The sequence below is a fragment of the Vanellus vanellus genome (genome assembly GCF_965231255.1).
Source record: "Vanellus vanellus genome assembly, contig: HAP1_SCAFFOLD_57, whole genome shotgun sequence".
Lineage (NCBI taxonomy): Eukaryota > Metazoa > Chordata > Aves > Charadriiformes > Charadriidae > Vanellus > Vanellus vanellus.
This window is the reverse complement of record NW_028127572.1, coordinates 68,520-91,039: the sequence shown is the minus strand read 5'-3', so window position 1 is coordinate 91,039 and position 22,520 is coordinate 68,520. Positions and strand designations below refer to the sequence as shown.

The following is a 22,520-nucleotide window of genomic DNA, read 5'->3' as shown; positions in this document are numbered from 1 at the left end:
CTCTTGATGGCTCCGGACGGCTCTGCTCCTCTGCTGCTTCTAAGGTGGGGCTGCCCCAGTGCCCTCACTCAGGAGCCTTTTGTCTGTGCAGGTCTCACTTGTGACAGGGGGTGGGGGTGTTGCCAAACTAACTGCTGTGTTGCGATGTGGGAGTGGGTGTTCCTGCCCGTGTCAGTGCCAGAGCTCTTCCGTAGGCTCCTTCTGCCAGCGGAGAGCCAGGGGCCGCTCCTTCGGGAGAGAGCTTGTTTAAAAAGAGGAAAAAAAAAAGGGGGGGGGGGGGGGGGGAAGGAGAAAAAAAAATGGGGGAAAAGAAAAAAGGGGAAAAAGAGGAAAAAAGTAGAAAGAGAGAAAAAGTAAAACGGGGGGACAGGAAACAGAAAAAACGGGGAAAAGGCAAAAAACAAAAAGGGAAAAAGAAAAAAGGGGAAAGAAGTGAAAAAAGAGAAAAAGAAAAATGGGGGGAAAAGGGGAAACAAACCAAGGATGGAAAGTGGGAACAGCCGCCGGGCAGGAGGAGGGACAGGAGCCGGGGGAGGATGGGGGGCCGTGGGGGGAGGTGGCGGTGCCAGCGCCGGCCCCGGGGGCTGCGACACCACGTTTTTGTCCTCTACTGCAAAGTGTTCTGTGAAAAACAACCAACCAAATCCCACCCACCGACAACATCAAAACCCAAAGAGAAATCTCTCCAGCTCACAAGAGCCTGAGCTCGCTCTCCGTTGCTCTCTTTCCAGTGTCGCGGGGGGGTCATGGCCGAGCTGAGATTGGGGGGTGGTGGTGGTGGGAGTTTGCCCCATGGCTGTGATGGGGGGAGAAGGGGTGGGTGGGGAGTGGGGGATGTGCTGTGGGTTTTTTTTGGGGTGGTGGTGGTTTTTTGCCAGGTGTCGCTTTACCCAGTGGCTGTGGGAGGTGTTGGCATCAGGAAGCCTGTGCTAAAGCGGGGTGGGGGCCTCGCCGCAGTTGGTTAGCAGAGCCAAACTGGTTATTAATGGTTATTAACAGCACAGTAATTAGGCCCGTGTAATGGGTGTGATAAGCCCAGCGCTGTTTGTTCACCAAACCTAGAAATTTACATTGTCACATTGTTTTACAAAAAGGCAATTGCTGAACCGGATGTTGCAAGATAGCCAGCACAGTATCCTGTGAGCGGGCAAGGTTAAAAACTGCAAAGGTCAGGTTATGCAAACAAAGTAGGATGTGAAAAGACTTGAAGGAGGGGAGGGGGGCTCATGAAGATGAAGAGTACATGATGTGAGGAAGACATGAATCTTTCATCCCTGCGACCACCGGAGGAAAAGAAAAGCAGAAAACGACCCCCTAGCAACAAGTCAAGTCGTGCAAATGCGGAGTACGCCTATACCGGAAAAAGAAGAGTATAAAACCAAAAGATTTTCAGGAACCAGGCGCATGCCGTTGGCGGAGTGAGTCTCCCGGGCCGCCCAGCGCTGTTTTGCTTGTTGCTGCTTGCTAAATAAATATTCCAAATTTTAATTGACTCTGTCTCGCATCAATTTGTGGGATCAACTTATAACAATGGGGAAGCTCAGATGCCCCCTAAGCACCCCCCGGTGCTTCTCTAGCCAGGCGAGCGCTGGGCATCCCCCCCGCAGGAGAGGAGCGCACCTCCGGGGTGGGTGGAAGGGCATCACCCAACGGGGAGAGGACCAAGATGGGGCTTGGGTGTCCCTTGGGGTGGCCGGGTGGCGGGGTAGGGCTGCCACGATGAGGGACACCCCCACGCCTTTCTCCATGGCTCCCACAGCTCTGCTCCCTCCCTCCCTCCCTCCCACCCATCCAGTGCCACCGGAGAGGTGGTGTCCCCCCTCCCGGGGTGGGCAGGGGCTGTGCCACCCCATCTAACACCTCAACGCACCAAAGCACCTCACTGGGGGAGGGACCCTGTGCCTGGTAGCCCCGTGCGCCCCAGCACTGTAAGGATGGGGCTGAGCCCCCACCACGGCCACCCTGTGCAAACCAAAGACCCCCCCAAACACACCCCCTCCCCCATTCCCCGTGGCGCTGCGAGGATGCACAGCCGAGGGGTACGGGGACAGCTCTCTCCATCCCACAGCCTCCCCCTTCCTCCTCCCTCACCTCCCGACGCTATCCCTTTAGTTGGACTAACACAGGCAGAGAGACAGAGAAAGAGAGTTTTTATTATTCTTTTTTTTTTTTAATTTTTCATTTCCTAAAAGCCACCCGGTTTTCATCCCCGTCACGGCCAGAGGAGCTCGCCCAGCGTTGAGGGGGGGAGGTTGGGCTGCGTCACGCAGCGCAGCGGCTCATCAGTTTTTAGAATTAATGTAACAATAACAAAACTAACGGCGATTTTTAAGTTTTGTAAGTATTTTATTTTTTTTTATTTATTTAATTCATTTCAGAGGGGGTGGGGGCGGGAGGGGGATGTTTGGTTTTTAGCACAAGCTGGCTTTTCTAGAGGTTAAAGGAAAGGCTGTGCTGGGATAAAAATGCTTTGGGGAAAGATCCCGGTTGCAAAGAGAGAAGGGGGGCAGAGCCAGATTTCCAACAGGTTGTCAGCCCAGGGCTGGGGGAAAAAAAACAACACACTAGCAAAATTATTATTTTTTTTTTTTAATTTCAAAAGTAACACAGACACAACCCCCAACCCCAGGCGACACACACACATCCACACACAAAAACTACCTCAGGTTTTCATACCTCAGCACATTGCGCTTCTGTTTCCCTTTTAGAAATTTTGTGTGCCTTGTAAAACTGATAGCTGGAGCATTATTTTTGTTTATGTTCTTAATAAAAAAAAAAAAAACGAGTTGGAAAACACACTCTCTACTGAGTGCGAGGCGGGAGAAGGAAAGCAATCCCACGGGTGCCAGAGCTCTTCCATAGTCTCCTTCTGCTGGCTGAGAGCCAGGGGCCGTTCCTTCGGAGAAAGCTTGAGAGATGTTTAAAAAGAGAAAAAGAAAAAAACCAAAAGAAAAAATGGGGGGAGAAAAAAAAAGAGGGGAAAGAACAAAGAGAAAAAGAGATAAAAGGGGGGAAAAGGGGGAAATGGAAAAAAAGGGAAAAGGAAAAAAAGGGGGGGGGGGGGGAGAAAAAAAAAGGAAAAGGAAACAAAACCCCCAAATATAAAAAAAAAGAAAGGTAGAAAGGAAAAAACAACCAACCAAACCAAGCAAGGAACGGGGTGAAAGCCACCGGGCAAGAGGAGGGACAAGAGCCGGGGGTGAGGTGGCGAGAGCCGGGGGTGAGGTGGCGGTGCCAGCGCCAGCCCTGGGGGCTGTGACACCACACTGCAAAGTGTTCTGTGAAAACAACCAACCAAATCCCACCCACCGACAACATCAAAACCCAAAGAGAAATCTCTCCAGCTCACACGAGCCTGAGCTTGCTCTCCGTTGCTCTCTTTCCAGTGTCTCGGGGGGGTCATGGCCGCACTGAGATTGGGGGGTTGTGGTGGTGGGAGTTTGCCCCATGGCTGTGATGGGGGGAGAAGGGGTGGGTGGGGAGTGGGGGATGTGGTGTGGGGTTTTTTTTTGGGGTGGTGTTTTTTTTGCCAGGTGTCGCTTTACCCAGTGGCTCGGGGAGTGTGACGAAACGGGAAAAAGGGCTTCACTGAGAGGTTCAAATTAACAATTTCTTTGGACTTCCCTCACGGGCCCAATACATCACTATTGCAAGTTCTGTGTGTGCGATGGCGATTACACTATTGCAGTTTAAAAGAAATTAGCGGGATCCACTATTGCGAGCTACAAATGCCCCCGACAAGTAGCAACGCAAACCACAAGGGCGCTAGATATTAATGCCTTAGAAGAGTGCACCAGTCACAAACTCAATCGCATGCCCTATACCGTACGGATGTTTCTTAGTCACTTACCCTCTCTCTCTCAGGTGAGGTCGCTCCATCCCGGGGAAGTTACCCTGTACAGCGTCCTGGATGGGGGGGACAGATCTCCTAGGGGCCAGCTGTATCCTTGGAGGATTCCCCATTTGTCTCCCCAGACCCCACGGTTTATATTTCCTGACTCGGTGAGGGTGCAGGATTATGCCCGAGTGGATTACACTGTCTGGGATATTTCCCTCTGGTGGTGCCATAGCGAAGTCTCTGTTGCCAGTTTGTGATGTCCGGCGCTCAACATCACGGGAGGAGTGGTGGGATGGGACTCGGGGCATTTTGATTGTTAAGGGCCATTTGGTCTTGGTTGTTCTGTGCCATCTGGAGAAAAGCCCGGGCTGAGCTGTTTTGCAGCTCCCCCCAAGTTCTCTCTGCACAGCCAAGGCACGGCGGAGATGGAGCTGAGTGGGATGGCAGCTCCCTGCCTCTCACCTCTGGTGCTCTGAAACCGGCTTGGCTGGCTGCTCCCACACAGTGTGTTACTGGCTTGCCCAGCAGGTAAAGAACCCAGATTTGGGACACCACTGGGGTGTCCGTAAGGGGTCCTGGGCAGCCCTTATGGGGTCCTGGGGGGGACTCCTGCAGGCCAGAGGGAGTCTGGGGGAGCCCTTTGACCATCTGGGGGTCCCCTCTGGTGCCTCTGGGGAGGGTTTTGCGGCTGGAGAGGGCCCAGCTGGTTTCAAGAGGTGCTTCCTCCCTTTCTCCAGCCCACCCAGCTCCCCTGACACCACCACCCCCCCAGGTTGGTGGGTGCCCGCAGTGCCAGCCTGTCCCACTGGGTCGGGCACTGAGGGGGGCACAGCCCCAGCCGCGGGATGGGAGGAGGAACCACAGCACCAGGGATAGAGACCAACATTTTATTTCTTTAACATTTCCCATGGGGAGCACCCCAGGGTTGCGCGGCTGCACCGCAGCTGGTGCCAGGAGGGACTCCAACATCCCCCCCACAGCTCACCTGGCTCCGCTCGTGATGCTTTTGATGGGGCTCAGCGCGGTCTCTTCTGTGCTACGGACCAAGCGGCTCCAGGTAGGCGACTGCTGCACCGCACTGTGCCACAGCGTGGGGTGGGGTGGGGGGCTGCAGCGCGGGGCTGGGAGCTGCTCCCGTCTCGCCCAGCTTCCAGGGTCCTGCAGAGGGACTGGAAGAAGCCAAAGCAAGGGATGACGGACGCGAGAGCCCGCCCGCAGGAGCAGAGCAGTGAGTGGCCCCAGCACCGAGCACCGGGCAAACAGCCCACACCCCACGGCAGCCCTGAGCCGGGGCTGTGCCAAGGGCTGCCGGCCGCTCACTCTGTCCCCTCCCTCAGCAGCTTCTCGGCTAGCAGATGAAGGATGGGAGCTCAAGTCGATGCAGGAGAAGCAGGGAGTGTGTGGGAGACCCCCAGATCCTGCCCCAGACCCTCAGCCCGTGCCCTGCCCTGCCTGCGCTGGGCAGCCCTGCCCGCCTGCTGAGGAGGGGGTGCTGCCCACGGGCTCCAGCAGAGGAGACGGGGTGCAGCGGGTCTCTTCTCTCTCCTCCTCTGCAGGGCAACCGAGGAGGGAGCACCGGGCCCCACAGGACCCACTGGGCTCCCTGCCAACCATATACCATCTGAGCAGTGATGCCTCTCTCTACCCCCCGCCCCCCCCAAGTCCCCATGTCCCCCTGCCCTCCTCTGCCGCCTATAGGTCCTATCAGTGGGGACAGCTCCTTCTGGTCCAGGCACTCCCTGGGCTCCTGGGCCCCCCGAGGGCCAAAGCAAGAGCCCCTGCAGCCTGTGCTCGCTGGCCAACTGGGAGGACTGCAGCAGCCTGTTGAGGAGCAGCTCCTCTTCCCAGAGCTCCCTCTACCACTCCCTGGAGCCCTGGCCCAGTGCAGCAACAGAGCCAGTGGTGCTCACACACTCAGGACACCCCTGCTCTCCCATGGCTGCTGGTGGGGCAGTGGGGAAACCGGGGCTGGTCCTCAGCCAGCAGCCTCCACAGGAGCTGCCAGCAGGGACCGAGAAAGAGCGGGTTCCCAGGTAGGGGATGGACAGGACACAGAGCCCCACGGACAAGCACCTGTCCCCCGGAAGGCCCCCAGCCATGGACATGGACTAGGTGGAGCGGGTGCTGGAGATCACCCGCACTTTCCAGGCCTTGAAGGCAAAGACGGAGGAGTCCTGCAAGACCACGGGCAGGGAGTGTGGCCAGGCAGACCCAGGGCTGTGCAGGGCAGGAAGGTGCCTGCGGCAGGGCTGCGCCCGGCTGTGGGGCTACCTGAAGGGCTGGTGGAGATGCCACTAGCCGTGTCTGCTTCTGCCAGCCCTGCAAATGGTGACAGCGCCAGGCCCAGAAGACCAACAGTGCCCCGAATACTGAGCGGCTGTGGGGTGTGGGGCCAGGAACCCCTCTGGGGTACCCCCTATGTGAAACGTTAAAGAAATAAAATGTTTGTCTCTAGCCCTCGTGCTGTCCTTCCTCCTCCCATCCCACGGCTGCGGGTGCTCCCCTGAGGGAGCAGGCTGCAATCAGCAAGCACTGTGTGTTGAGCTCCCCTGCTCACAGCCATGCTCCGCCGGAAGGCGGCGAGGCAGGAGCAGTCCCCAGCCGACTTGGGCGCAAAAAGGTTCATCTGACTCAGCGGGTGAGGAACGGCCCATTTCAACTCTGTAACTTTGGCATTCTCAGGTCGGAGGATTTGATGGAGCCAACTGAGAGCGGCAGCATACACTGCGGGGCTCTGAGCTGCTACGTGGTGCCAGGTCTATCCAACGTCAGGCAGTACGTTCCCAGGAGACTTCACTGCTAACAACTCTTCCGAGGAAGTGGGGCCGTTTCTGTAGTCGTAGCCTGCCTGGAGAAACAGCCCCACGGAGCCAATAGTCTGCTGAGCAGCAAGGGAGCAGAGTCGCTGACTCTCACCAAGGACTGAAATACAGCAACCCACTCTATTGCCTTCCCCCTTCGCCCGCTGCCTCCCACAGTTGAGAAGAAACCAACCAGGGAGCTCCAAAGGAGGGGACCCCTCCCCCACTCCCCCAAATCTGCTCAACACCCCCAAACCTCCCTCACGACACGGGACTCCTCCAACACACCTCCACTCCCCGCACCGACAACCCTCCCCCAACGCTCCAAAAAGCAGCAGTCCTTAGGGCAGACTCCTTAAGCTGACTCCACAGCTACGGCTCCCCGTCGGCTCTGGGGGAGACAAGGGGGCCCCGGGGCTCTCCGTGGGCTTTAAGGGGGTCCCAGGGCTGCCCACGGGCTCCCAGCAATGCCCGTGCCCACCACCCACCCCCGCTTCAGGGGGCCCAGCGCTGACACCCCCCGACCCATCTCGGGGGTACCTGGGGGGACTCGGCCGTGGGCTGGAGGCGGGCGAAGGGGGCACGGCCGGGCTGACCTGCCGGGGGGGGCTGAGAGCGGAGCCCAGAGCGGAGCCAAGCGCCCGGCCAGGCCGGCCCCGGGCACCCTGCGCTGCGGCCGGGGCTGCCGCCACCTGCGGGGAGCGAGCGGGGGGTGAGGGGGCGGCAGCGGGGGACGGGGGGGGGCTGAATCGGCCCTGTCCTCCCCGAGGACCCCCCACTCGGCTCTGCCCCCCCCCAAACAGGCCCAGACTGCCCCCCGCGCCCCCCAGCCTGGTGCCGCCACCCCACAAATCCCCCGAACTGGCCATGGACACCTCCGCCACCGCCCGCCCGCTCCTGCTCTCCTCGGCCCCCGTCCCCCCCGTCTCCCCCGGTACCGACCGTCGCAGGTCCCAACCGCCGCCGTACACCGGAAGTGCTCCCCCTCACGTCCGCCCACCCGCGCATGTGCCGAGGGGCAGTCCCGGGTCACGCCCCCCTGCGTCGCCGCGGCAAACGCGAGCGAGAGGGGCGGGGCCGCGCCGCGCCGAGGAGAACGAGCCCCGCACCACAGCTTCTCTCCGCGTCGGGCAGTGCGAGGCCGAAACCAGCCCAGCCCTCCCCACAATGAGATGGACATCCGCCTGCAGAGCTCCGCCAGCCCCCCCGACGGACATCGCGGGGATGGGGGCAAAGAAAACAACCAGAAAGGTACTGAAAACAACGTGGAGACGGTGCTTAGAGATCCTTCCGAGAGGCAAAACACGGCCTTTGTTCTCATTTTTGAACACGGGGTTTCGCAGTGCTTCGCGGGCAGTGGTTATCCAGGGGCATCAGCTATCCCGGGAAGCGAACGTTCCCATCCCGTGTGGCAAAAATCCACTCGCATGAATAATTTAGACAGAACCAGCCCACAAAAGGGCAAGAGGCACCTTTGGTCACCTTTTGCTTGAAGCTTTGTGAAAACTGTATAGTCAGATTGGCCCTGTCCTGCAGTTTCTTTCCCAGAGTTTTGCCCCAAACCCACGCTTCTAGCCCCGGTCCCCAAGCCCTCCCTCGGGGCCCACCACCTTTCCCCAGCCCAGCCTGTCCTTAAAGCTTTTCTTTCCACACACAGCCCTTTCCACTCACCTCCCTCCGGGGCCTCCTCTCTCACAGGCACCTCACAGCCCTGCAAACCTCCCTCTCACGAAAAGCCATTCCCCCCTCGCTTCCCCCCTCGCGCAACACCTATTCCCCTCACACACTCGCTCCCACACCCCCCACCATCCTCTCTTCCTCCTCTCCCATCTCCCGCCCACCCCATCTCTCGGCCCCCCTTTCCCTCTCCTCTCATCAAAATGGCGCCGCCCTTCCCTTCCCTTCCCCTCTCGCCTTTTCCTGCCTCAGCCCCCACCCCCCGCTCAGGTGACACCGCACACAGCCGCCATGAGGCGCGGCGGGGACGGCCGGGGCTGTGAGAGGCGATGGCGGGGAGGGAATTTTCGGCGTTTCTCCTCTTCTTTTCATCTCCTCAGGCTTCGGGCAGCCCCGCGTGGGCGGCTGGAGATCCCCCCCTCCCCTTCCAGGAGTGGCCCCGGCCCTGGGGCGGCCCCCGCCTCCCTCCTCCCCACAGGCTCTCCTCAGGGGGAGCCCCCAAATCTGTCCCCTGGGTGGCCCCACAGCCTCCTGTGTGTCCGGGAATGGGGTTTCCCTCAGGGAGAGCCCCCAAATCCATCCCCAGGGTGGTCCCACAGCCGCCTGTGTGGCCAGGAACGGCGTTTCCCCCAGGGATGGAGCCCTCTCCTTCCCCCAACCCCACTCCTGGGCAGCCTTTTCCTCCCTCCCACCTTCTCCCCACACCTCTTCCAGGGCTGGGAAAACACTCCTGCCCTTTCTCTTCCTGCGGGTTTTGAGAAGAAGAGCCCCCCATCTCCCCAGCCCACACGTGGGGTCTGGGCAGCTCCACGCCTTGTGTGTGAACTGGGAATTGGGATATTTCAGTTTTCTTCTGCGATCAGGCCTGGTTGTGAAAGGGCCAGTTGTAGTGGTTAGGCTTTGGTGGGTGTGAGAAACACGCTCACTGTATTGAATTTTAGTCCGGGGCAAATTCGGTGGAGCAAAGAATATTTATTGCAGCGCTGGGAGTTACACAGGGGATTTCTCCTCCTGTGTCTCATTTTTCCCTTTACAACCGCTTGTTTTTATTTCATATTCCTTATAATTATTCATGTTTCTTCTTGGAACATAGTTTGCATAGTCAATGAGTTTTTGGAACGCGACCCACCCCCAAATACATAATCGATGAGTTCTGGGAATGCAACATGCCCCCAAGTACATAGTCAATGAGTTCTGGGAATGCAACATGCCCCCTTCCCAGGCGGCATGCTTCCTCTGGGGTCTTCCTGATAGTCCATGGAGGGAGGGCCAAAGTCTTTATCACCATGTCCTTCTTGTGGCTTCTTCACTCCTTACACTTCTGTGGTTATCTTAGCTAGAGACACCACCCTTTGTTTTGCAATGGTTCGGTGTCTCCAACTGTTGGTTTCGTCTGATCCCCTGTCTAACACTATCCCCTTTCCCAAGCGCATAGCAAGCACATAACTATCTTTAGCTGAAGCCATAGCGAGCACACATCTATCAAACGCATAGCAAGCATATACCCATCTTTAGCTGAAGCCATAGCGAACACACATCCATTTTAGCTGAAGCAAAATTCTTTTGCTAAATTACTTATTACAGTGGGTGAGTAAGAGCAAATCTTATTGAACTTTTCCTTTTTTCAGATTTTGTGTAGGGGGCTCGTTGTCCTCACGCCCTCGAGTTCTGCTCCAGGTCAAGCGAAGCCCCATGGAACTGGCCCTAAGGGCGGCAGCGGCCATGGACCAGCGCCCATGCGGCATCAAGAAAGTGGTTTATTTCAAGGTGAATCTCCCTGTTTTTCTTGAGAAGCAGGGGGCTGGTTTGTAGCGAGGCTTAAAACCCCGCATTGTGCCTAAACATGGGGCTGATTTCAACCTCAGGGGCTGCGACTATGTCCAGCTCTGACTCACAGCCCTGGCAGCACCGTCAGCGTGCCGGGCTCGGCGTTCTCTTTTATTTTGAAGGGTTTCTTACGGATCGGCAGCAGCTGGGGATATTTAGCAGCTGTGTATTGGTGGTGGAATCCGTGTGGTGAAAAGATCTTTGGGGTAAAGAGGTGACTAGTTGTATTTTTTTTTTGCACCTTGAGAATGTTTCTTGTTGCCTTGTACCTGTAAAAAGACGTTCAAATCGTTAAGGCTGAAGAAGATGGTAACAATCATAACCCCTCTGTTTCACAGGAATTTCACTTCTGTCCTATTTTCATAAAATTACCTCCTAGACAGGAATATGTTTTGTGGATGGTTTGTTTTTTTTTCTTTTATGAGAGTCCTTTCAGCCTGCTCTCCAGGTGGAAATGGGCAATGCAAAGGCATTACAATGATAGATTTGCTAAATATGTTGCCAAGGTCTCTATTACTGGCTTTCCCGGAAGCGGGGAAAAGATGTCCTGTTCAATTCTATTTTGCATTTGAAAGTCTCTGTGAAATGGATTAAGCAGAGAGGGCTTCTTTTTGTGGGTCTGCCCTTGGAAGGAGAGCGCCTTTAGGAAAAGGCTTTTCTGGAGGGGACAGAGAACTTAATTGCTGATGGCTATAAAAGCGCGCGCTCTTTGGGTGGCCTGAAAACAAAACACATGAAAATCCATGACTGAAAAATGAGACTTTCTCCTCATGATTGGGGCTGGTGTTTTTACTGATTCGCCAATTAGTAACGGCTCGTTCCTTACGCGTGGTCCTTACTTGTAGTTGGGACCCTTGAATTGTTTCCCAAAGCCTAATCCAGCGGGAAGTGCTGGGGTTGTCAGGTTGCTGCAGATCAAATACCAGGTCAAATCGCTGCAGATCAAATAAAAGAGAGCGGTTTGGAGTTGTCTCATTCCCTCTGTCTTTTCCCAAGAAAGAGGGGTGGAAAAATGGTAAAATTTGTTACGTTGAAGGTCGGTGATAATCCAAAACTGCAGAGCGAGCTGGGTGCCCATGGAAGGGGAACCACACTCTCAAGTGGAAATACTTGGGGTCTTGTTGCCTGTGGGAGGGAAAGGGACGTCAAGAGTCAACCTAAAGGAACTTCTCACCTTCACAGATCGGGCTCTGGAGGTGACGGTTAATTGAGGGGAGTTGTGGAAGTGTGCCTTACTGAGCAACATGCTGCTGCTGGCCCGAGACTAAATGTCTCCACAGTTTGGGGTTGGTTTAAGTGCTTTTTGGTTATTAGCTGGATGTCACTCTTACAAGCACCTCTTGCCCTGTCTGGAGGGGTTTGCTGCTGCCTCCTGCATTGGGCCAAGGGGACCGGCAGCCCTCAGGGCAGGGTATTTCTCAAGTGCAGAGGTTAAACCCGGTGCGTGCTGCTTAAAAACTGCTCTGGGTGTTAGTGCAGCAGTCACGGTGAGAAATGTGTTGGCTTAGGGGAGCCTGAGATTTGCATTCCTCTTACCTGCGTGGGATTTTGGGGAGCCTGGGTGGTACAATCCCCTTCCTGCTCCCAGATTCCTGTCGCTGGCCCGTCAGCGGGGTGTTAGCAGAGCTGATGCCCACAGCAGCTGAGTGTCGGCATGATCCCGGCATTGCCGGAGCTCTGGAGCCAAGGAATGGGAGCGTGGCCCATTTCCATCACAGCTTGTGAGGGAAATAGTGCGGTTTGATATAGCCGGGGTGCGTAAATGGGGATTCCTCTTCGCATGTGTGTTACTGGGAGTGTTTCTTAATGCCTTCGAAGCTTTATGAGATTGGTTAATGAGCGTTGCTTTGCCGTGCAAGTGCAAAGTGTTATTTTCATGGAGAAACCAGCTCAGATGTTCCGTTTATTTTTCTTTTTTTAAAGGCAGAATGCCTATTTTAAAGCTTTCCTTGCAGGCAGAATAACATCTGCTTTTGAGGATTGTTTCTTTCCCTGCAGGGTGGAAAAATCTACAGCCTCACTAAGGCCGCAGAGGAAGAAAACTTGTCAGTTTCCTGGAGCAAACTGCAGTTTGGAGAGGAGGGTGGTTTGCCAGAGTGCCTTTTAGCCCCTCGTCAGGCACATTTCTTTTCCCTGGGGGCTGAGATTTAACATTGGAGGACAAACCTTATGAGGAACGACTGAGGGATCTGGGGTTGTTTAGCCTGGAGAAGAGGAGGCTGAGGGGAGACCTTATCACCCTCTACAACTACCTGAAAGGAGGTTTTAGAGAGATGGGAGCCGACCTCTTCTCCCTGGCGACAAGTGATAGGACAAGAGGAAATGGGTTCAAGTTATGTCAGGGCCGGTTTAGATTAGATGTTAGGAAGCATTTTTTCACTGAAAGGGTTATTAAACATTGGAATAAGCTGCCCAGAGAGGTGGTGGATTCACCATCCCTGGAGGTGTTTAAGAAAAGGGTAGATGAGCTGCTTAGGGACATGGTTTAGGAGTGGTGGTGTTTTTATCAGGGTAGGTTAATGGTTGGACTTGATGATCTTAAAGGTCCCTTCCAACCTCACTGATTCTATGGCCTTTTCATTTGCCTAGCTTTTGGTTGTATGAATTAATGCGTGTTTCAATGAGAACCAGAAGACCTAATTTCTGAGTCGCCATCTTAAAAATTGTGCAGGGACGGAAGTGGGACAGGGAGGTGACCGGAGTGAAACGCTGAAGGCTGTTAAGGCTGGAATAAGGAATGGCGGGGCTTGTTCTGGTCACCCAATATGACAATAAAAGGCCACAAGTTCCTCGTGGAGGTAAAGAACCGACAATCTGGGAGGGCGTTCAGGGTCTTGCCTGGCCGAAGGGTTTCCAGGGGAATATGGGGGTCACTCTCCATCTCATTCCTGGTGAGCTGCCTGCCTGTTAAGACCATTATTGTATTATAATCATGGAGACAGGGCCTGAGTTTAGGTTTAGGAAACCATTAGCTAATTTTGTGGTTAATTCTTTTTTTTTTAGAGTGACTCTGTGACTCGGTTCTCTCTGCTGAAGATGAGACACGTCCTGCCCTCTGCTTTGGCAATGGCAGCTTTCCTTGGGCGCAGGGACCGCACACCCCTCTGGTCCTTTCTCTGTAAGTAAATCGTGGCTGTGCCGCCTTCCTGCCCGGCCTGGGGAGCTTGTCCTTTACTGAGTGAGAAAGCAAGTTTTTCCCTGGAAGAAATAAAGAGATTTAAAAATCTCTGTCCTTCTGTGTAGCAGTGCCATGCCAATGCAGCCTCGGGAGAGGCACCTTTCCTCCAGCGCTGGAACCATGGCAGGGAAGGGACCTGCTGTCTTGTTCAGATGGATGAATTTCATCGTTCTTTGGCAAGAAACGAATGTGGTGACAATCATTACGTGGTCCAGCCGGCCTTGGTGGTCAGCCCCCTCCTCCCTTTCCCTGTGGGAAGTCTCCAAGGATCTCCCGGGCTATAGGAACAGGCAGGCAGTAAGGATGCTGCGCTGGGAAGCTTTGACTGCCTTTGCTATCTTCCTCCTGCAAATGGAGAGATGAATCCTCAGCACTTTGGAGCTCACCTTCCCCAAACGCTGAGTTCGCTATTTCTTATCCACAAACGATGTGTTATTCTGTGCAGGAAACGGGATTTTTCAGAAATTCCAGCACGGTATGGGAAGAAAACACTCCTGGCATTTTTAATGCAGGTTATTCCTTTTTGGTGTCGCAATTAAAAAGCGACATCTGTAACTTTGAAACAAATATTTATACGTATTTGTCAATGGGTGCAATTCACGTAGTCGCTGGAAGGAGAATGGATCTTAACCGCATCTCTTATTTCAGGCTGTATCGTGATAACGCCAGGGATTGATGTCCCGCTGTGGATTTTTCTTCAGTTCCCATCTTTTGCCGCTAATTGAGCAGCAGAGATTTCCCAGCTAGACAGGCAGTGAGCTCTACTGAGTGAATGCAAGCGCGGATCTAATGTTGACGGTGATTAAACTATATTGTTAAGAGACTCGTGCCTTGCAAAGAAAGTCTGGAAAAGTGAAAAAGGATGTGCCTTTCTCCTTTGGGATTGCTTTTGTGGCAGAGGGGATGGAAACAGCCCACCGGGCTTTTGCTCCGCTCCTGGCTTTGGATTGGAAAAAGCCCTGAATGGCTCAATCCCTGCGGGGCCGACTGTAACCCAGGTGAGGGGCAGCTGTGCCAGGAGATCCGGAGGGTCCATCTCCACACCTTCCGTGTCCAGTGAGAGATTTCCCCGAAAGGAGGGACATTCTGGGAGAATGGGGAGCGGTGTTCAATGATGAGGGTGGCGAAGAAGGCTAAAGGATGGTCTCAATGATTTTTACCGTGAGCGGGTTTTTTCATATATCTTTCGGGCAGAATGGACGGGGACTTTGTGTTTTGGCCAGTGAAGGTTAACTCTAAAATCCGCATTGGGCCGTGAGTTCCGGCCCAGCGGTCAGAATAACCGCAAACCCTGGGGAAAGGGGGCTGAGGAGTGGGTGCGTGGTTGGTTCGGCGCCGGGGCTCTGCCAGCCCTCACTGTTGCCGTTGACCATCTCCCTGTGGCTCGGCCACTTCTCCCACTGCCCCACAGCACTGCGGAGGGTAATGGAGGGTTATTTTTGGCTGGAGTATACCCCTGTGCTGGCCAGAAATGGCCAGTGCTAGCCCAGGCTGGGCTTGCCACTCAGGCTGACCTCATGATGCCGGTTGCCGGCCTCCCGCCTTCTACACAACATTCCGACGGTGGTCTTGGCCCACCGTCGCAGCTCTTCTGCTGCTGGCTGTGGCTCTTGGAGTGAACTTTGCCAGTTTGCTCAGGGTTTTGAGGAAGGAAGCGGCAATTTTCTTGCCCGATGGGGCGCAAAAGGGCTCACGTGGTGGAACGGTAATGCTGTTGGTGGCGAGAAGGGGCTGTGGGAGTTGTTAGAGGGCAGTTGGTGACGCTGTGCTGGGAAATAACTGCCGTACCTGACACATCCCCTCCTTTGAAGCGGGTGCGTGCTATCGTGCTGTTCCCAGCTCTGCTTTCTCACCTCCTCTGCCTTAACAATTTCAGACACGTCAACATTGGCAGCGACTTTCAGGCAGAGATCCCAGACCTGCAGGAGAGATCCTGTTTGGAAGAGGAGGAGGAGGGAGCGTCGCTAGTGTGGAAGCCCTGGGGAGACATCGCAACGAACCCGGAAACACAGGACAGAGGTTTCTCTTAACGTTTTTCTTGTCAGTTCCCCCCCGAGATACTAAGGGTTGAAAACTGCACATTTTCACAGCAGCTGTTTGTCTGTTGGGACCCTCTCCCTCCTTTCATTGACTGCCTTCATGGCTGGTAGCACCCGAGGGTGCTCAGATCTGATGGGACAGTGAACAGATAACCGGTGGTGCTCTGAGTCGCGTCCTCTGGGAGAGACGGTCAGGGGTGTTTGTAGCTGTCCCACCTCAACTGCAGCGACCTCGGGAGAGGGGAGATCTGTCTCTGGAGCTTCTGGTCCCAAAGCTGCTCTGAAGGGAGAGAGAGCGATACCGGATAACCTGCCTTTTTTTCAGTGCCTTTTCTGGGTCTCCAGTCTGTCTGCTCTGTTTGCCCTCGGCCTTGTATCGTATCTTTTCCTCTTTCTTGATGGGAACTGACTTTCTGTTGGTTTTTGTTGCATTTCTAGTGACAAATCTGCTCAATTTCGCCTGCTCCAATATGGTGCCGGGGGGAAGAGGCAACCTGGAGCACGCCTTGCACCGCCTGCATGAAGCTCTGGTAAGAAGCAGCTATTTTCGAATTCCTACCGGACTAGGACAGCCTTTGTTACTGGGGTGAGCTGGGAGTCGCTCCTGAGTTTTCTGTTCCACAGGCTCCAGTCCCTTTGCTAAAGGGGCAGAGTTCTTGCGTGCTGCCTGTTGGCCGCCCTCTGCATTAAGGTCTTGTGGGATGACAGACCCTGTGTATCAATGAGAGCTTGTTGTGTCTCTTGTCAATTCTGTGCCAATTTGGAGAATAGAAGTCCTCCTACTCCTGCAGGCAGCTCTGCCTGCAGCAGGGACGAGCCCAGAAGGACTCCAGCAGCAAGCAATGGCTGTTGGGGTGCCACAGCTTGGTCCCCGGAGATCTGCGCAGGTTCTGGTTTCTTAAAACACATCAGTGTGGATTGAGGAAATATTCCCATCGACTGCCGTGGGCGGAGGTGACCCCGACGCGCTGTTTCTGAGCATCGACTGAGCACCGTCTTCCCACAGTGGGCTGAAGAGTTGAGGTCCCTCCTGAGGGGGAATCTAAGTCTTGTTCTCTGAACTCCCGCAGGAGGGTCTGGAGATGCTGCAGTCTGGGGCACCCCAGCGACCTGAATCCCATCCCCTGGCTGATTATCATTACGCAGGTAAACTGGAAGCAGAGCTTGTTGCTTCTCTGGGAATGCGAGCGGGTACTGCCGTTCCCTTTGTTCTGATTGAAAGAAGTGATTTTTTAGAAACGTGCGAGCAGCGGTTCGTGTTCTTCGGGGCAGGGAAAATAGTCGTTTTAATCTGTTCCGGGGGCCTTTTGGCGCGGGGAGTGCCTTGTCCCTGTGTTCCAGCCCACTGCTGTCCTGTGCAGTGATGCCCCACGCTGCCGTACGCTCCTCCTTTTGCACGCCGGCTTCACGGCAGCTCTGCTGGCAGCCATAACTGCTCGTGCTAACGAACTCCCTGCGGCATTGGCTAATCACTTTCCAAAGGAGGAGAGATGTGGATGTGTGATGAATAACTTGTGCAGATTTCAGGTAGGCTGCGAGTGGTCTAATCATTTGCACGTGGCTGTTTCTTCCCAGGCTCAGACACTTGGACGCCCCTGGAGGAGCAGTTGTTTAAAGAGGCTTTTTATGTGCATAAGAAGAATTTCCACCTGATACAGAAGAAGGTAAAGCAGTTAGTCCGAGGCGGGTCACGGGTTGGTCGCGTGGAGGGGAGTTTTAACCCAGAAAAGTCTTTTGATCGGCGTGTCAGAATCCTGTCCTTGGGATGCAGCTTCATGCTAAAAAGACACTGGTACGAAACATAATTTTCCCTAATGTGTAATTACCAAACAATATTTAATCTCTCCGGTACAAAATATGGGAAATATTAAAAGAATAATGACACGTTCCGCTGACCATCGGCATGTAATGTACAGTTCTGCCCTCCCAAGGCTTCTTTACTTCCCTTTCAGAAGAAGGGGGCTCGTTTTCAGCCTGATCTCACCTGTGGGAACTGCAGACGCAGGGGGGGACAGACAAAGAGCACTGGATAGATCCGTCCTGGGTCTGTGCCTTCGGTGTTTTGCTGCGCTATTTCCCTCATCGATCGCTTCTGGTTTTCTCCCGACAGATTCAGACGAAGACCGTGGCCCAGTGTGTGGAATATTACTATACCTGGAAAAAACACGTCAGGTTTGGCGCCACCCGACCTGGACGGACAGCCAAAAGGCTCCAGCGAGGCACGGATGAGGTGGAGGAGGCTGAAGAGAAGGTAGGAAAACCGCTGGGGGTGGGTGCGAGATGCCGTTCCTCCATGATCGCCTTCTCCCGGGCTCTGGGAAACGATACCCTTCGCATTAAACTTGCTGCTGATGATGATTTTCGGGGATGTTTTGTAATGTCCCAGTGCTCTGGAAGAGGAACTGCCGGGGACCCGCCTCTGCGCGGGTGTTGCCAAAACATTCCTTGCCAGGAAGCAGAAATGTGGCTCACAGAAATATATATTATTTAGGGTTTTTTTTGGTGGCAGCCACTGGGTAAGCATGTCACTTCAGTTCTCAGAAATTCTACTGTTCTGCTGAGGACAGTGGAAATAATACGGTTTTTCTTTCACCATCTGTCTTTGCACCCCATCCTCCCTGTCGAATTTCGGCATTGTTTTGGCTGTTTTAACGTTCAGAGGAGCTCAGCGGGGCAGGCTGGGGCTGATAGAACGCGTTCCACCCAGCACACAAATAAACCCCTCAGTGTCTGGGCCGTTTGGGGATGTTTCCAGCCAGTTTTTCGTTTTAGCTGTCCCCCTTGCTGAGGAGATGGAGAAATGAGCACAGGCTGTCTGCTTTACAGGGTGGTTGCAGCCCGAAGAAGAGGCGCCGGCTCGGGCTGAAGGAGAATGCCAAAAGAAAGCGGAAGAGCAGCGAAAAGATGCCCCGTGGCACAGGCAGTCCCTCCCGCCATCCCGGGGACGCTCCGTGTGGGGCTGGGGGCGCAGGCGATGCAGCCGGGTTTCCCTGCGGGCAGTGTGGAAGGTGAGCTGCTCGCTTTTTCTTCTTGAAACTCACTGCTTTGGGCTCAAACAGATGGAAACTCTCCGAGATGGCCGGGGGGCAGCAGAACTAAGGGCAGCTGGAGGATTCCCCCTGTCCCGCCGCCACCTGCTGCTTTTGTTGGACTTTTAGCCGAAACCGCTGTGTTTTCCTGTGCCTTTGAAGGCCTCACGGTCTCTTCCCTGAGGTGTTGGGGCACCTGTCCCATGCTGCACGCTGCCACGTGTTGTCACCACCATTTGTTTAACAGCTGCTTTTCCTCTGTGCCCGTTGGAGCAACGAACCTGTCGGGATTGTTCCTGCTCAGTTCCATCCTCCTCCCGTCTCCCCTGCACTCGGGGCTCCTCCGTCTCCCGCTGACTGCAGCCACAACGGTTTCTCTCTCTCTCTCTTTGAAGGCCCTTTCCTTCCATTAGAGGCTCAGGGTGGTTCATCTCCTTGGGTGAGAATCCCAGCGTTTCTCCTTTGTTTGGCTGAGAAAAAGGTTCCACTGAAGTTTCTTCTTGCGGTTTGCGGCCCGAGGGCTCCCGCGCTGCAGTCGCTCGTGCCAAGCGACATCGCTCGTGCCACGCAGAGCCACTCGAGTTTCAGTCCGACCCGATTTTAATCCATCGTGATGTTAATTCTCCTATTTTAATCCCCAACGATCTGCCGTGTTTAACCACTGAGGTCCCACCCAGCCGGGGGTACCGGCAGAGACTGTGTGGCACCACGCAGCAAAACGCACAAGAAACTCACGAAATTAGAAATAATGAAACATCATCTAACGAATTTTTTTTTCTTAAAAAAGGAGTTAAAAATCCCCGTTTGTTTTTTCCCTTCCAGGGTGTTTGGGACAGTCAACGGGAGGAACGCGCATGTGAAATACCATCGCCCACGGCAGGATCGGAAGGCCCTGGAGACGTCTTCAAAGGGCGGCGAAGCCGGCAGAAGCCCAGAGGGTGACCTCCTCCCATTGGCAACTGGGCAACTGCCGGTGCAGCCCAGCAACCAGGTCCCTTTCCACCACTAAGAAAACCCCACCCACCATCTCTTGCCTCCGGCAGCGCCTGAGCTCTGCGGAGGGTCCACCACCACGAGGTCGCCCCCGCTCCAGAAAGACCCAGAAGATAAGAACAGCAGAGAATAAGGTATTGTATTTAATAGTGTTTCCCCCTTAGGTGATAGTGACGTGTAGATTTTCGGTCTTAGTTAGGCATCTTTTAGCTCTTAGTTTTAGGCTTTAGTGTTGTTCTGATAGGAGTGAGGTTTGTTGTTCTTCTGAGAGAAGTAAGGTTTTTTTTTTATGTGTTCTTCTCCTTAATTTATTAAATTGAGCTGTTGAACGTTCAAGTCCTGGGGCTGCTCTTGCTGGGTTTGAGCCAGAAATAATCGAAGCCATCAAAACCCGTTCTGTGTGCGGTTGGTGGTGCGAAGCAAAGGAGAACCTGGGCCTGCGCCGCACAGTGCTGTTCCCCGGTTGGTTTTCCCACCGGAGAGCGCAGCGGCACTGCCATGACAAAGCCGGCAGCAGGACTGGGGCGGGTGAAGGCGTTGGATGTCTGCAAGGCCTCTTGGTTATTTGCCAGAGTCGGCGTTGGCCTTTCGTGCTGCACTGTAGCGCCCATCGGTGTTTGTTTGCACAAATAACGCGGCGTTTGGCAGTGACAATGGCGGTTGGGTTAGTTCAGGGAATGACATCTAAAGAAAGGGGATGGTCTCTGCCGGTGGTGTACCGGGAGGGTGAAAAGGTTTACTTTTCGTTGCCAGGCCACCCGATTTTCATGGCTTTGTTTCTTTTTTTTTTTTTTTTTTGGTGTGGCTGAATATTTCCGCCCAGTTGAAGCAAATTTGTATTTTGGTTCTGTTTTGTCCTTAAAGGATTGATCTTCAGGTCTGGGCCATGGTAAACTTCTTTCCCCGAAGCGCCCGCTTTGCAGAGCGGGTACGAACATTCTCCTTTTGTTTCCCATCACTTGTATTTATAAAAAAACTACCCTAGAAGTCAGAAGAGGCATTGGCGTGTTCACACCTCTTCCCTAAGCCTGCTCCTCACTGCCGGTGCTGCCAAAGCGATGCCAAAAAGGCGGAAGCTTGGGAAAAATACCCGGCACCCTATCTAACTGTGGCATCCAAAACCCCACGGGTCGATTTAAACCTCCACTGACCCAGGGAAGGGCTCCACATGCCAGTTCCTGTTCCAAGTCTTGTTGCTGTTTCACATTGATTCTAAAAAATCAGAATGCGGATGCAAGAACAGAATTTGGACCAGATTCTCCGGCGCCAGGATGGCGCGCCCATGCTCCAGGGTGCTTTCCCCAGCAGCGAAGGCCTGGTCTGGCAGGAGGGCGGTGGTGGGGATGGCGAGGTACTGCCAGCTCAGCCGCCCCACAGCCGGGAAGCGATGCTCGTTCTTCTTCCACCAGCGCAGCAGCTGGTGCTGCACTTGCAGAGGGGCTCCAGGATGTAGTTTTCCAGTTGCTGGTGGATCTCGGGCATGCTCTCCATCGGGTCCTACCCCAGAAGGATGTCGTAGCTCCTCTGAGATGGGGCGCTGGCGCATGGGTTCTTGCGAGCAGGCAGCTGGCTGCCGGCATCTGCGCCTGTGGCTTTGGAATCCGAGTTTGGCACCCCAGACTGGGTGGCAGATGGGGACTGGTGGTTGCAAACCCGCAACAGCGTGGTTCTCACTGGCTGGTGCAGCTCGCTTCTCGGGCTGGGGCTGAGAAACCGCATCTCCTTTAAGTGCAGGTCCAAAACAGATAACTGCTGGGCTTTCGAGCACTTTCTCGAATGCAGTTCCCTTCAGTTTGGAAGACGGCAGAACATGGAGAATGGCATTACATGCGATCTACTCCTTGGTGTATTGATTGGACAGGGAATCAGTCAAAAGAGAAAATAAGAAAAATTAATTTGCCTTCTACTTGGATGGCAGAAATCTATGAGAGGCAATAGAAGGGGGGTGGCGCTGTGAGGGCCGCGGAAAGGGGAGTGAAGGGCATCTGCAAGGTTGGAGGGGGTAAGGAGGGTGGTAGGTGTCTAAAATGGGTTGCTGGGGGTGTGCAAGGAGGGGAGACAGCAGGCTGCTGAAGGGGGGTGGGTGTAAGGCATCTGCAAGGCGGAGGGGTGGGGGCGCAAAGGGGGAGGCGAGGGGTACCCAACGTGGGTGCGGGAGGGATGTGAGGAGGGGAGGAAGACACCTGGGCGATGCCTGTTGGGGGTCTCCCCACCAGACCCTCCCTCCTTGTCCCCTCCTCCGCATCTCGATGTGACCCCCTGGTGATGCTGTGGCCCTTCAGAGCAGGGGGACAAAGGCCACTGTCCCCGCAGAGCCCCATGCCACCCAGTCACCTCAGCTATTGTCCCACCAGGCGCTTGCACGGGTGCGCCCGGTGTTGGGGTGCAGGCAGGAGGCGGCTGGGTGGTCCCCCCATCTTTCTGCATCTCCTTGGCCTGGGGGAGGGCCTGTCCGCCCCCCCGCTGCACCCATGAGACCCGGCTGCAGGAGGTGCTCTCGGGTGCAAACGAGAGGTGGGCAATTAATTAATCTGCCCTGAAATTACAGCTCACGGGAAAGACTGAGAGGAATTTGCGTCTCTGCCAGCAAGGGAAGACGGTCACGTTCTGGTGATGCTCAGCTGTGACCTGCGTGTGTCCCCCCCTCACAGCCCCACTTTGGGGCTCTGGAGATGTGTCCTCTCCCGGGTCCAGTCCCCGTCACAGCCCAAATCCTGGCTCAGGAGCCGGAGGGGTCCCCGCAGGGGACGGTGCTGACCCCCCCGATAGCAAAGGAGGGAGCCACAGGACTGGTGGCTTCGTCTGGGTAGGATGGAGATGGAGAGGGGCGAGGAGGGGGGTCTCCTGCTCCGCCACCAGAGCAGCTCCCCCAGTTTGGCCCCTCATCCCCTTATAACACTGGGATCAGATAAGATTTTTCTTTCTAACTGGAGGAGTTGCACTGAGACAGGTAAACTGAGGCAGGACAGTCAAAAATCCCTCTCTCTTCTGCTGGGACAAAAAAAACCCTGCAGCAAAATAGTAATTTGGAGAAGTTTTCTTGAGATGGAACAACACTCTCTCCTCCGAAACCAAAAGTGATCTCGCCATCCCCTTTCCCAGCCCAGTTTCGATGATTTGATGTTTTCCAGGCGCCTG

At 54.8% G+C, this 22,520-nt stretch overlaps 1 protein-coding gene across 1 annotated transcript in view; it reads left to right on the top strand.

Moving 5' to 3' along the window:
- Positions 1–10,038: 10,038 nt before the first annotated feature.
- The window catches only part of LOC309685192 (electroneutral sodium bicarbonate exchanger 1-like), a gene marked incomplete at both ends in the record, with an annotated part of 29,396 nt that continues 16,914 nt past the window's right edge, over positions 10,039–22,520 (top strand). Inside the window, one exon of the mRNA XM_082501002.1 lies at positions 10,039–10,083. Within this exon, the coding sequence (XP_082357128.1) occupies positions 10,039–10,083 (45 nt within the window). The remainder of the gene's footprint in view (positions 10,084–22,520) is intronic.